At 44.4% G+C, this 15,363-nt stretch overlaps 1 protein-coding gene across 1 annotated transcript in view; it reads left to right on the top strand.

The window, feature by feature from the left end:
* The window catches only part of NR2F6 (nuclear receptor subfamily 2 group F member 6), a 76,207-nt gene that overhangs the window by 15,187 nt on the left and 45,657 nt on the right, over positions 1-15,363 (top strand). Inside the window, exon 2 of the mRNA XM_069217178.1 lies at positions 5,998-6,092. Within this exon, the coding sequence (XP_069073279.1) occupies positions 5,998-6,092 (95 nt within the window). The remainder of the gene's footprint in view (positions 1-5,997; positions 6,093-15,363) is intronic.

The following is a 15,363-nucleotide window of genomic DNA, read 5'->3' as shown; positions in this document are numbered from 1 at the left end:
TCCAATAACCGGTGGTCCCTTCATGCAGAGACCTCGACGAGTGTGAATTGGGTCTCGGAGGTTAAACTGGACTAGTTTTAAGAGAAGAGAAGTTATGTTTTCACTTTTGGAGATTGTAGATGCTTTAGGAGTATTTTGTCTAAATAATTAAAATGTACCTGCACATTTATCAGTTTTGAGCGGTTGTATGGTATGAGCTGACTAAGCCAGTTTCTTGCAAGATTGAAACAAAAAAAAAAACACAAAAAAGTAAAAGCTGGCACTCTAGTGCACCCACAGATTATGTACCCCTGGACCTCACAGAAGCTCCATCCTTCTTGCAATAAAAAAAGAACCAAAATCCACGTGTTCTTTTAGAATTTATCTCACTCACACTCTGGCTCCCCATTAAGTGGCTGGCAGGTCACTACCCTCCTCACCAAATCATAGGCTGCCTTGTTTGCCGACTCCCGCACCTACCCGAGTGAACATCTTCCTCCCAAGTTTTACTTCTACTGGTTTTAAATTGCTTTGCTGCTTCCTAGATCTTGGTTGGCGATATAAAAGTACCCATTATTAAACGAGATTTCTGTACTGGGAATTGGGTAGAGGATTGGTCTCTGGCTGGCCATTGGCTGAGCTGTGTGCGAGTCCCCAACTGAGAATACGAGGTTTCTGTAGCTAATGTGCTGGTGGCATGCAAACCTGGGAGTACTTTCCCAGCATGATGTCACCTTGGTCGTTACTGAGGTTCCTGTGCAGGGTTGTTCGGGCCCCGAATTGGCATATTTACTGGTCATGGCTGAAGGACATTACAATGGGCTTATGCAGTACCAACTCAAACATTTGGCAGAACTGTTTGTTGGTTTCTGTGCTGTGAAGTATGTTATTGCTGATAAGCTTCAAAGGCATATGATGAGCTCACTTAGTTTAATTTTTCCACCTGTGGTGCAAGTTCTGCGAGCCGAGGGTCGGAGAGAGATGAGAAGGGGGGCAGCTATTGGGGGTAGCATGGTCTTTTAGTGTGTACAGCACTAAGCTTGACAGTAAAGGTGGTAACATTCTGGTCTATAGTGTAAAACCTAACCTTTGCTGGAACTTTCTAAATCTCTTGTTGATACTTTTTTTTCTATTTTTGCTCATGTTTAAAAACTCACTGTTGCGCCTTTGTTGGTCTCCAACGATTGAATACAGAATGCCCGTGGAAGGGGAATTGTTGCCCTTAAAGGCACCCTTGATTTGGTCTTGGTCTTCGTTTCCTATCTTTATTGGCACCTTATCCTACATATAAGATGTCCTGTTTAAGGTACATTATGCCTCCCACCTCTTGTTCATCCATGCTTTGCTCCATCCGAACAGGTAGGTTCAACTCGGGCTCCACTACTCGGTGTTCGACCAGCACTAAAGTGCATAACTGGCACTTAGCGTTCGCATGTCTCTGCTGATCATTCATGCAGCATTATGGTGCAGATCTGAGTGTTGTTCCCTGGATGAAGCCGGCCACGCAGATGCGGTCTTGATGTTAATAGTGTCTGTAAAAGTAATTGTGGCTCTAGTGGTTACGGGTACGTCGCCGTGATTAACATGGGACGCGCTACTTGTTCCCACTTGGCACTTGATTTGATCTTGTCATCAACATTGTAAACCTGTGAAAAGCATATTAGAGTTTGTGTGTAGGCACTTCCGGTACAACATGTTTATGAATACATGAATGTCAGTGCTTTTGAGTGGAGCCAGGGCATGGTAAGTGCCTACGTGCTTTTGCATGCCATCCTTAAGGCCATGAAAGGCAGGTGTGTGGAGTAGGCAATTGTGCAGCAGAATGTGAACTCTTTCAAGCTTTCTAAATAGAAGTTTAGAAAACTGCTTTTTCTCAGCAGAGCTCTAAATGTTCGAGAAAGATGGCAGGGTGTGAAGAGAGGGTAAACTTCGAAAGGGCCATCATTTGGTTCTTATGGTAGCACTTACATGCATATGTAGTCACCCAGTGCAGGCTCATGACTAAGTGTAAGTATCGAATTGAGCCAGGGTGAAGTGGTGCTACACCAAGCCTCAAAGGAGTGGACGGTGTCATGGCAACAAACTGGATACTCCTTTTTTTGTGCAGGATGGATCCTAACACCACAACAAAGCATATGTCATAACTCCCACTTCAATCCTGTGAGGAGCCCAAAAACTGGACAAAATGATGAATTAGCTCTTGATAGGCCATGAATCGTACACATACCAGCTCAATGCTCCCACACATCCTCTGTCAAGAAATGGGTCATTGGTCATGAATTGGTAGTTGATGGACTTTTGCACAAGAAGAATTGAGATTTGTTTGCTTCATTAAGATGCAACTTATATATGGTATGTGACTAATACCTATTGTGTACCTGCCCGGCTTTCCAGGTGTAGGAGTCGGTTGCAGCCCCCTTTTTTTAATTTTTATATCGGTCTGTCTGGGTAAATCTCGAGTCGCCGAAGGAGGAGCTACAGTGTTTGCACTTGGGAGGAAGTGTGATCTGCACAGATCAGCTCTGACTCGACCTTTTCCTTGGTCGTGCCTGAGGCATGCAAGATCTGCCGCTGTTATTTTCTTTTGATCAGATCCGTCGTGGAGGTCTTTGGGTGGGCTTGTGGCTGGTAGGAATTGGCCATATCGGAAGCTGAAGGAAACGGAGTGTCCATCCTGGCAGAAACTTTACAGAAGTTGCCCTTTAATGATGCCAAGGGAATCCATCACGAACCTAACCGTTGTGAGTAGGCTGGGAGTTAACTTGGAAAGGGCTGCTCTGGAGGGCCTTGCTTGCAGACTAAGCGTCCTGGAAGCTCGAACCGCGCTCGACACTGGTTAAACCAGACGCTAATCGGGGGTTTCAAGAGTTGGAATAATTGGGCACTGCGTTGGCTACTGATTACTGGTGCGCAGTGTCTTGGAGAAGCGTTTTTCATGCAAATGCCATTCTTCTGCTGCCACTTTTCTTCTTGTCGGCAAATCCTTTTGTGCGTTGCCCAGTAGGCACCTTTAAAGCCCTGGATATTTTTCTTTCAGCTGGAAGGCTCTTTGCATACAGACGTCGGGGGTCTTGCTAAAGATTGTTTTTCGTTTTCTTGCTTGGCTAATCTAATTTTCTCCTTCGCAACTCCGTGGCATTCTGTTGGAATGCTTTTCTGAAAGCTCCAAATATTTGCAGTTCCACACAAAGCTGAGTAATGCTCGGTACCACAACCTTTGTACTTTGTTTTTAAGTTGCAGTTTTACTTTTCTCCGTGTCTTTACAAGCCGTTTAGCCTTGCAATTAGTCGTGTTAGGTGCTTCCAACATACTCTTAGGTTTGCATTGCTACAGTTTGTAGCTGGCCGTCAGCTTGTGTGCTTTAAACACCTACACATCCCGCGCCATTCATTACTGCAAGGGCTAAGCTGAGAGCAAAACAACAACAAACCGGGCTATTATTTCATTTCAGCTAAATATATTCTGCCTGTCTCTTGTCCTGTTTTTAAAACGTCTTAAGCAGAAAGAGGAAAGCTGCAGCTGAACCCGCTTTTTGTTGTGCAGACACATGGCCTCTTCACCTAATGCTGAATAACATTGTAAAATGTGTAAATAAAACCTACACTGCCTACTGTGCCGTGCCGGGATCACGTTTGTCCGTTTTTGTGGGCGAGCGCAAAGCGCTCCGTCCATTCTGTAATCTCTTTGGGCTTCAAACCACGCCCATGCCACGTCAGTCACTTACATTGGTTCGTGGGCTTGCCTTTTAAAATCCGCTAGCTTTCATTTGTGAAAGACATGCATACATCATGCCTTTTCCGGTGTTTACCCCGCTTACACAGCACCGGTAAAGTACCAAAAACATACGAGGCTCGATGTTTTCAGCCTGGAGTCTGGACTACTTTATTTTCCACGCAGCGCGATTGCGCTGCATTTTATATAGCGCGATCACGCTGCGTTTTTTTTTGCTTTACAACGCTAATAGCTCTTACTCGAACAAATGCAAGACCTGTTGCATTGAAAGTGCTTGTTGTTTGTGCTGCAGGTTAAATAGCTTTGCAAGTAGGAAGGAGGCTTCCATGCCCGGTGCCTGGAAATGGTTCTAGTGTGCTTAGGAGATAACTTCTTCAGGTGTTGGAAAAGAAAGGCTGGGCACAAAAAGATGGCTCCTTTAGCTTTTCAACCAAATCTTTTTTTTGTTCTGACCTATTTCTTGCCCCTTTGTAGCTAAATCTGTGTTGTGCCACATAGTACGCAGCATTGAAATATTCCCCCCCCCCCATCATCAATTTTCTTGTATTACTTTGTTTTTGGTGGCAGAATAACCATCATGCCCCTTGAAGATGTGTTCAGGTGTACCCCATATAGGAAGCGTAGCACCGCTCTACCTCCAGTGTCTCTGCCACACTGCAGTTACTTATCACTAGGGTTCTCGAACTCCCTTAAGTCCATGTATGATCTTGTGCAGAACTTTAATTTCATACAAAACAAACAAAGGAGCACAGCAAATGTTTAACATGGAGCGGTTGAGTCTTAGTCAATAATGAGCCAAATGGTATTTATCTTTTGAGTATTTAATTATTCATGGTGGTCACAGATCACGTGCCCTAGTGAAAAATAGTCAGGAAGCAGCCAACATGTTTTGTCCAAGCAGACTTTATCAAGGCCTCAAAGACTGGTGGTGAGTAGAAACGTTGAGGAAATGTTTGACAGTATGGCTGTGGAAAGAGGGATCTAAACCGGAGGAGCGCCATCCTTGTTTGAACAGCATTGTTGGCCAGAACCATCAGTGTTTAATCTCTTTTCACGGCTGATACTGATGGGCCTTCTGACAATCAGCATTACCTGTGACCTTAGGTTTCTACTTGCAGGTTATTACTCATATTTGATACAAGTGCAACAGCATATTTGCTACAAAACTACCTTGCTAAAGTCTGCCTGGGCAAAAAACATATTGGGTGTTTCCAGAGTGACTGTTTTATCCCGGGCCAGTGATCTGTGTCAATGGAGAATCATTAAATATTCACAAGATAAATCACTTTTGGCTCATTATGGACTTTTTAAGAATGAACTACACCAGCATAGATATTTGCCGTGCTCCCTTCTGTTTGTTACATACTCTTGTTTGACTGTTGCATTGGTTCAGTCATTTAACACCCTAGGGTAGCAGGTTGTCGGTACGGTTTGCACTTCTGTAACACCATCAGTGTTATTGATGGTTGTAGACTCAAACTGTACAATTCCCTTTCGAGATGTGCACATTTCCTGCCACTGGTTCCATTGTAATAGTTGGTACTTTAATTTCATGTCCTCCTCACTCTTGGTGTCTACTTTTCTGCTGTTTGAAATCCCAATTAACAAACCATGGTAAGACTTTTTGCAATCATGTCATTCGTGCACTGGAAGTTAGTAGTTGTGAATAGGGAATCCTTAACCCCACAGTTTGACCCTGAGAACATTTGCTCCTGCAGATGGAGAGGATTGTGTAATTTCCACAAGTCTAGCAGATTCTCTGCAGTCCCAAGGTTAGAGTTAGAACATGCATGTTTCCAGGGCAGGCAGGTAGTGGCAATTGGGATTGTAGAGAATATCTGTAAAGATGTTATCTTGTCAGTCAACACAAGACCTTCCAGTGGTTTCCAACACTGAATTAGTGCATTATCTTGGTCACAAAGAACTTGGAATTAGATGCCCCCCACCTATTTTCTGGAAGTACACATTAAGAGAGTTTCGAGTATTGAGGAAGCATAAGACAATAAGTGTTTGCATGGAAATCTTCCCTTCAAACAGTGATGCATACATATTTTTGTGAATTCTTTTTTTTTTTTTTTTAATCCTCTAAAATGCACAAATCCGTCCAAATCCTTGATGGAAACCTAGGATGGGTATTTGCTTGTCTTAGGCTGATTTTGTACGTCTACCTTTTGACTTTCCGATGACAAGCTATGAAAGCTAGTGATAGGAACATTTCTGCGAGACTGTTTTTCTGTAGGCATAAGGAGCTCATCGAGGTATTTGTTTTCATTCTTTCCCTTTAGGTCCAACCGCGACTGCCAGATTGACCAGCACCATCGCAACCAGTGCCAGTACTGCCGGCTGAAGAAATGCTTTCGTGTGGGGATGCGCAAGGAAGGTAACTTTTTTCACTCAGGGCAGTTGGGTTGAGAGTAACACAGCATGCATCTTATTTCTGTGGTGAGCTTGCAAAATTCCTCCATTAATTCAGGATTTTGTGGCTGTGATTAGCTGTGTAAGGCCCCATTTCCCTTCTGAACCCTTGGAGTTCGTTTTCTGTTTGGAATCTGATGAGCAAGTTTATCAGCCTCCTTCATTCACTGTCTGGGTGCTGTGGATCACGGCTGTCCTGTTCGTTGTAATTCTAATAAATCCTATTACTGGTACTCTTAACTCTTTCCTAAAGCTACCCTAAAAGAGTTGCATGTTTTGAAGTCTACACCGTTGAAAATCTAGCAGCTACAAACAACTGTGAAAGTGGGAAGCCTAACCTTGGACCACCAAAATGTCTCTGGCACTGTTCCCCGTAACATCTGCTGAAATTTAAATATTTGAGAGACCAGGGGTAACCACGCAAAGCCCTTGACTAGAGATGTAAGCGCTTGGATGTGCGTGCAGTGATTACGGGTCAGAAGAACAGATGTTCACTGACTAAGGTCTCAGTAGGAAGGTGGTGTATGGAAATTTAGTTTGAGAAGAATAACTAGTGAAACATGTTTGATTTTGCCGGATGATGCCGAGCACTTGTAGGACGTAATCACAACAAGGTTGGTGACTGCTGGATCATCTTTCTACAGCTGTGGTAGACCAAAAACCATCTTGTGGAAGCAGCCTCATGCTGAGCTGATTTATTTGCGTTACTGAGAGAGGTCTAGCTTAAAAAGTGAATGACCCTGTCATTGACGCTGGGTTTTGCAGCTCTAGATTGGCCCTGTTGGAAGTCTCCATAGAGACACATGATTTTAAAATCGAATCCTGTCTGGAGATCTGGCCACAACTGCTCAGAATCTTTTCATCATTGAACAGCATTGTTTGTTTGTGATCAATAAATCATTAGGGCTGGCTGTCCTGTGGAGGCTCTTGTGACTTCGAAAACTACTTAAGAGCTTGATACACTGTGCTAATTCTGTCCGTCTTGACAGAAAAAATCTGTTAACACATCTAAACTATACTTCAAACTCCACGTACACCTTGTATCACAGTGTACGGCCAGGCGTCTTCCTTTACTTGTGCCAGAACGATCTGACACTTCTAGTTGCAGATTCCTTACCCTAGAATTTCCCCCAGGCGTCAACCTGGATCTGAAGATTTTTCTTTGAGCAGTACCCTTGCACACCGTCAGGTAGTGTCGGTTGACTCCACGTCCGTCGTTGGACTCTACCAGATAATTTTGTTAACAAAGGTAAGTAACATGTTCTTTGCTCTCATTGAGAATGCAGTTTTTAGGTTGAGCAGGCAAGCGCTTTGACCTGTTGTAAGTATTGTGGGCTTTTAATCGCGCCCATCACTTTCATTCGTTCTTGTGCCTTCCAAAAATCACTTGATTTCATTGGTAAATGAGTTACGTTTGTCCTGCCTTGATGATGATTTTGTCACGCCTTGCTGACTGCCCCTGTTACATGGATATTGCACAATTGCCGATATACTTCAGTGTGGGCAAACTTGTTTTCTTTTCTTTTGTCTCTCCCCTTTGTTTTGCATGGCACTCAAAGCGCAAGCAGTCACAACAACCTGAACTCAATGAGTGGTATTGGAGCGCTGGTCACATTGTTCACAGTTACCTAATCAGAGTCATTTCTTGTGGCTCTCACCTTAAAACACTTGAAATTGTTAAATGCTTTATGTAAAACAGAAATCTTAAAATCGGCTTTCCCGACACAGTGGGAGCGCAGATATTACAATATTCACTGCACTCTGGAAACTCGCCTTGTAATGCTTTGCAGGGCATTACTTTTACAAAACATTTTTGCTCATAACTCAGCCTGTGGTGGTCATAGGACAATGGGACCACCTTCAAAACACTTTTTCTGTCTACATCATCTCTGGGTCCCCACACTAGCTTAGTGGGGACCCCAAAATCCTGTGGAGAGGCTTTACTGACTGGGGGCAGGGTTAAAGGACTTGCATGCTTGCAATGCTTTTTGGATTGTTAGCTTGTGGAATATTACAGTGGACTCTCGGCACCCTCTTTATTCGTTCAGTTGTTTGGCCAACCTCAAGTTTTCCCCAAAAAAATCTTAATAAAGTTTTATAGATGTGTACAGTGGCTCTCGGTCTGTTCAAGTGTCCTTTACATTTTGCTTCCCCCACTTCCGCATACAGCCTGAGGCAGTGGGTCGGGTCGCTTCAGTCTTAGACTGCCTTGTACTAGGAGTGACAATTTTTCCTGCTCAAGCATTTAGAGCTACCTATAGACTTGTGCATTTCAGTGCTAGGGACGCTGCGTAAGATCTGCTGTAAGGCTTAAGTATTACTACTATATTTTTTGCATACTGTTAATAAAACAAATGCCACACTTTCCAAGGCCTTAGCTATTGGCTATCCCAGTACTTGTAAATGTTTGTTGTTCCTCTTGCGCCTCTCGTGCGGTCGTTTAGTTTTTCCTTGATGGCCGATGGAAGCCACACACAAACTGTTTTATGAAGGGATACCGCGCCTGGTCTGGTTGTCTGTTTGCATATACCAGCCAGCAATGAGCAAGAATTGCCCCCACGCAGTAATGGCCCAGGAATTAGTGAACCTCGATGACCCAGGCAGTAATGAGGCTCGGTGCCCCAGACAGTAGTGTTTGTCAATAGCACATGGAACACTTATTGATTTGGGAAGAGCATGGCTGGATAAAGGGTTACGTGAGCACATGGCTACATAAATTATGGATTTCGACTACAGCAGGTTCAAGGTTTTCTTGGGTGACAGCACTGACTATTCTGTAATGAGGAGTACATTCCTAGCCCTTCACTTACACATATGAGCAGGATATGCAACCTTGCTGTAAGCGACTCCCTGAGAAACAACTCTCGGCCCTTTCACAGCACATCTCTGCTTCTTTAATGCTTGGGTAGCACCTGTTTTGCCGTGGACTCACTTCCCAGCTCTGGCGGTTAGAGGATAGATGAGTGAGACATCCTGATTGTTACAGGCAAATTAGTATAGCTCTGTGTCTGCCAAAACCTTGAATCTGGATGTTGTCTGGAGAGTAAGTTTCAAGGAAGGCAATCTTACACTGTAGAACATGGGACAAGGGCATGGTCACTTGCATTGTTGTTGCGGTTTCTCCTGGGCGTAGTAGAGATCGGTGCCATGATACTGGCTAAACAGATGTGGAAACAGGAGTTGTCCACAAGAGGGATTCAGGAGTGGCTGTGGTCCATTTACATTTGTAAGCTGCAGTCTCTGTGAATTTACTGTAGTCGACTTCAAGCGATTTCGTGCAACTTCAGTACTGCTCTGATGGCAAAAGTTAAATATTTTACAATTCTGGACCGCAGTTATTTATATATCTGTATTCAGATGTGTTTATCATGCCGTTTGATGTATGAAAGCGTGTTGTCATTCAGAATAACCAGTGATTTAGTTGAAATGTGAACTTGAATTTCTTTACCATTAAGCATTGTTCTGTTTTAATGTGTGTAAATAACATCACTTTGTAAGCAGTGTAGTATAACGATTCCCTTGCACAACAGCACAGCCATCCAAACAATCGCTTCTTGATGGAAAAGATAGTTAATTGGCACGCTGCCCATTGATACGTTACAAGTGGGGGTGATGTGGACTGTTGTATTTTTTGTGTTGGCGTGACAGTGCCATGGTACCATTGGTACAAACAAGTTGGTTGTGTACACGTAGAATGATAGGATATGTATTATGACACTTCTTGCTAGGAGTGAGTTTACTGGCAAAGCTTTGGCTATTTAGGGCTAAGGTGTCAGCATGTGCGAGGCCGTAGCACTGTTTGCTTTGTCAAGTGAGATATTTCTTTTCTTCACATCTAATTATGCACAAAGCCAAAAAAGTGTGAACTCAGTTTAGTTAATATTGTGGCTACATGCTAATACCTCTTGTTTCATTCCAAACAATAATGAAAATAGTGTAAATTAGTTTTCAGTAGTTTTTTTTTTTATTATTATTTTTTCCAGCAGTGCAAGATTCTGAGAGAGAGGGCAGGCTCTGGGATGATGGGAGTCTAAGGAACAGAGATGCCCAGGTTAGCAACTGGTTTTCAGGGAGTTATTAAAGTTAATTGGAATGGAGTTTCTGAGATTGAAGTCTTGCATTGATTTAGTTATTAAATGCCCGTGGAATGGAGATGCTCCTGTTAGGCTTACATTTATTAAAGGGCCGTGAAATAGAAATCCTCTAGTTATAGACTGGTGTTGAATGAGCTATTAAAGACCCCTGGAATGGAGCTCCTGAAACTAGAGACCGGTATTCAGTGATTTATTAAAGGTCCGTAGAATTTAGCTCCTGACGTTAGAGACTGGTGTTCAATGAGCTATTAAAGGTCTGTGGAATGGAGATTGTGAGGTTAGAGACTAGTGTTCATTGAGTTATCAAAGGCCCATGGAATTGAGATCCTCGGTTAGAGACTAAATGTTCAATGATTTACTTAAGGTCTGTGGAATGGAAATCATGAGCTTAGAGGTTGGTGTTCAGTAAGTTATTTAACGATGTGGGATTGAGATCTGTGGTTAGATAATGTTGCTCAACGAATTGAGCAAGGTCCGTGGAATGAAGATGGCGAGGTTAGAGACACCTTGTGTTCATTGATTTATTAAAGACCGTGGAGTGGCGATTGTGAGGTAAGAGACTGGTGTTCTACAAGTTACTAAATGTCTGTGGAATGGAGATTCTCAGGTTAGGGGCCAGTGTTCAGTGAGTTTCATATAAGGTCCTTGGGATGGACATTGGGAGGTTAGAGATTGGCTTCAATGAGTTAAGGGTCTATGGAATGGAGATCCTCCGGTTGGAGGCTAGTGTTCGTTGAGTAATTGAAGGTTGGTGAATGGAGATCCTCAGGTTAGAGACTTGTATTCAGTGAGTTGAATAAAAGGTTGGTGGAATGGAGATCCTCAGGTTAGAGACTGGCGTTAGTTGAGTTATTTAAGGTCTGTGGAATGGAGATCCTCAGGTTAGAGACTGATGTTCAGTGAGTCATTAAAGGTCTGCGGAATGGAGATTCTCAGGTTAGAGGCCAGTGTTCAGTGAGTTTCATATAAGGTCCTTGGGATGGACATTGGGAGGTTAGAGACTGGCTTCAATGAGTTAAGGGTCTATGGAATGGAGATCCTCCGGTTAGAGACTGATGTTCAGTGAGTCATTAAAGGTCTGCGGAATGGAGATCCTCCGGTTAGAGACTGATGTTCAGTGAGTCATTAAAGGTCTGCGGAATGGAGATCCTCAGGTTAGAGACTGATGTTCAGTGAGTCATTAAAGGTCTGCGGAATGGAGATCATGGAGTTAGACTGGTGTTAAATGAGTTATTAAATGACCGTGGAATGGAGATTGTGAGGTTGAGAGACTGGTGTTGAGTGAGTTGTTGAACGTTCATGAAATGGAGATCCTCAGGTTAGAGACAGGTTCAATGTGTTATTAACAGTATTTGCATGTTTTTCTACTTTGTTTTATGTTTTGATTGAAGATATGGGTTTGATGGCGTGTGGCTGTAGATACACATGCTCTGCATGCATCTGCCGTCTAGTGTTGGGTTCGGAGTGTTGCAAGTTGTTTTTCTTTTGAAGAAGCATTTTTGAGTCATTGGATCGAATATCTCCTCCTTTTCGATGATACTGCACATGGGCATCGACTCCTTTTTTAGATTTTCTCTCCGCTGTCTGTTTCGGACGTGTTTCTATTTGCTCCGTTCTCCCTTCGCTCTGATTTTTGAAACCTTTTTTTCTGTCTTTCCGAAAATCTACGGTATTGTTTTAGATCGCGCTTTTCTACTATCACACATCTCAGTCTGGAAATCAACTGAGTGCCTTTCAGCTCATCTTCGCCCATTCGAGCCTACCTCACCACTGGCACCAACCAACATTCTGCGCAGATGCAACGAACACCGTTTTGATTCTGTCCTCGGTGTTACTCCAAATTCCTGCACATCGACCAACATCTAGTGTGTAACCTGTGCCTTTCCCTGGACCATCCAGATGACACCTGCAGATTAAAAAAGACACTTTAGGACTGGAGGGCTTGTAGACTGGAGATGGCACATTAGACCCAGGAAAACATTCCAGACATCTATGGGGAGGAGCAGGCCCAGGAGAAACAGTAGGAGGCTTTTCCATCCAGGAATCCAAATCTGACACAAAGTTGGATATCGAAAGCCACAAGTTGACATCATCGCAACCTTTGAGTACAGTGGCCTTTCCTGCCCCCGTCAAGACATTGAGAAAGCCTGTTACTGAAGTTGCCTGACTGCAGCTGCCACCAGGCCGTGGCCAGCTCTGAAAACCAGGCTCCGATGCCCCACCCTCAGACTCGGCACTGAAACCTGCCAAGACACTGTGTTCAGCATTGACGTTGTCCCCTTCTTTGGTTGGAGACGTTGTGGCCATTTCGATCTGAACCTCGGTACAGACTGCTTGGATTTGAAGGCCATCTTCCACCTTGCCTCAACAGTGACAAAAGGGCACCAACTGAAATCTTTGGTCTTGAAATCCAGGGCTAACTCCTCTCCAGAGCCAAAAGAGACTGGTCGCTTTGGAACCCATTTTGGAGACCATGGATGCTCGGCAGCACCAACTCCATATCCAGGAGGGTACAGGGCGCATCATTGCTTTTCCCCCTGTTCCTTTTAAATGCAAACTCACTTTTCAAGATGCCCTCGAAACATCCCCTCCTCCAAAGAAGGCCAAAGTCAAGGCTACCACTTTACACAAGCCTCTTCCTCCTCCTCCTTCCTCTTCATCTTTTCCACCACTGCCACCTGCTTGTAATGCACCTCCGTCCCTCCCCATATTCACCTGCCTGTCCTACTGTAGGAGATTTGCACTCCACAGGGTTCCCCACTATTCACAGGGGGATTTGGGAGGGTCACAACAGGACTCCGATCCTTGGGATACATATGACCCTGATCCCATGGTATCCACAGATACAGATCTATACCCCCTCACGACCCTCATTGCCAGAGGATGCCAGCAGGTGATAGCCCAAGCAGCCACTTTCCACAATGTCGACCTTCACAGGGACCCCCCATGAGCAAGACTTATTTGATACCCTAATGTCCACACACAGGGATGTCCAGCTCCTCCACATGCTCCCTGGCATGCTTTGTCATGCAGACAAAATCCTTAAGGAACCAGTTCACTCTAGGGTTATCACCCCCTAGAATTGATATAAAAAAAATAAAAAATAAAAAATAGAAAAACACAAACCTGCACCTTATGATCTACCATACATAAGGTCCTGCCTTGTTCCATTGTGGCTGCTACCACATGTAAGCGAGCCAATAGTAACGCCACAGGGGGTTCTCCTCCCCCTAGATAAGGAGAGCAAAAAGATAGACGCCACAGGTAAAAGGATGGCTGCACAGGCTGCTAATCACTGGCGCATTGCTAACTCGCAAGCCCTACTTGCAAGATGGGATCGGGCTCACTGAGATGAGATTGAGAAGCTCCTCTAATATCTCCCAGATGAGCACTGCAAAAGGGGGGACAACAGATTGTCACATAAGGACAGACAATCACTGCCAACCCTATTAGATGTGCCCTCGATGCTGCCATCCACACTAGCATCATTATAAGGAGACATGCCTGGCTTAGATGCTCAGGTTTTAAACCTGAGGTGCAGCAAGCAGTGCTAAACATGCCCTTCGATAAAGTGCACCTTTTTGTCCCGAAAGTGGACTCCACCCTTGAGAAGCAGAAAAAAGACACAGATACTGCAAAGGCCATGGGTGCTTTACAGTCCCCCTCCGAAAGATAAATTGTCACCCCACATTCAGAGTTGGTTAAAACCAACATCCTCAGAGGCCTCCACCTCTCAGTCCAGACAGCTTTTAAGCTCCTACTCATGTGGCTTCTTTAGAGGCACCAACACACGAGGTAGAGGTAAGAGCGCAACCACCTGTGTTTCTACATCATCCTCTAAACAGTGACTACTTAAATTTCCCTCCCCCTCATTCTACACCCATTAGGGGTCGACTTCAAGATTTCCATATGCAGTGGGTCAACATCACTTCGAACCAGTGGGTCCTCTTTATTATCCAACATGGTTACTGTTTAGAGCTCATTACCACTCCTCTGAACATTCCCCACACTCTCGCAGACTCCTTCAAGAACCCTTTCTTTTCAAACAAGAAGTACAATCCCTTCTTCTCAAAGGGGCCATCGGGCCAGTTCGCTACATCCCCAAGGAACAAGAATGTTCAATGGCATTTGTATCTGTAGATACACATGCTTTGCATAAGTCCACCATCTAGTGTTGGGACCGGAGTGTTACAGGTTGTTTTTGTTTGAAGAATATTTTCGAGTCACTGGATCGAGTGACTTCTCCTCTCGGTGATACTGCACATGGACATTGAGTCCTTAGTTAGATTGTTTCTTTCTGATGTCTGGTTCGGACGTATTTTCCTCTCACTCCAGTACATCTCGGTATGGTATCTTCAGAATTTTTTTGTTCCTCCAAACTTTCTATAACCATTGGTATAGTTTAGATCGTGTTTTCTGCTCTTGTAGTTGATCCGCTTGCGATAGTCCGGGTCGACTAGATGCCCTTAGGGGTGATCTCCCCCGTCTCGGGCCTACTTTGACACACAAGACTAGAACAATGGTAGGCTGATGGAATGGACTCCGTTATGGTTTTGCACTTGGTGCCATGCCAAGTTTCCTTACTTCAACCAACATTTGGTGTGTAATCTCCGTTTGTCTCCAGAACACAGAGGAAACCTGTGACTCTTGCTGATTGTTTCGATCCAAAAAGACACTTAGGGATCAAAGAGCACATCGAATGGGGATGGCGTCCAAGACGTCGGAGCACACACCATACTTCTTCGGGGACGAACACATGTAAGAGGAGGTACAACAGCGTGGAACAGTCTCCATAGCAGACTCCGATTCAGATCAAGACTCCGATGTCAACAGCCAGTACAATCAACTGGCGCAGTAAGTGAGTACCACAGCCCCGTCCCACCACCCAAAGACAATAAAAAGACTCCTGCATTGGTCTTGGGTCCTCCACTGCCTTTGAGCCATGGTCAGACCTGAAAGATACAATCGGATGGCCAACCCTCTGGTGATACCCTGAAACTGGTCCCATGATGCTTGTTTCCGGTCCAGGGAGGATCTGTCCTGGCAGGTCGGGCTGGACTGTTCCCATGAGGAACAGGGTCAAGACTGATATGCATATGGCTGGGTCCAAACTGGGGTGGCATGGTGAGCAAAAGAATTGAT

This window comes from Pleurodeles waltl, chromosome 12, assembly GCF_031143425.1.
Source record: "Pleurodeles waltl isolate 20211129_DDA chromosome 12, aPleWal1.hap1.20221129, whole genome shotgun sequence".
Lineage (NCBI taxonomy): Eukaryota > Metazoa > Chordata > Amphibia > Caudata > Salamandridae > Pleurodeles > Pleurodeles waltl.
This window is presented reverse-complemented; position numbering and strand designations above follow the sequence as displayed.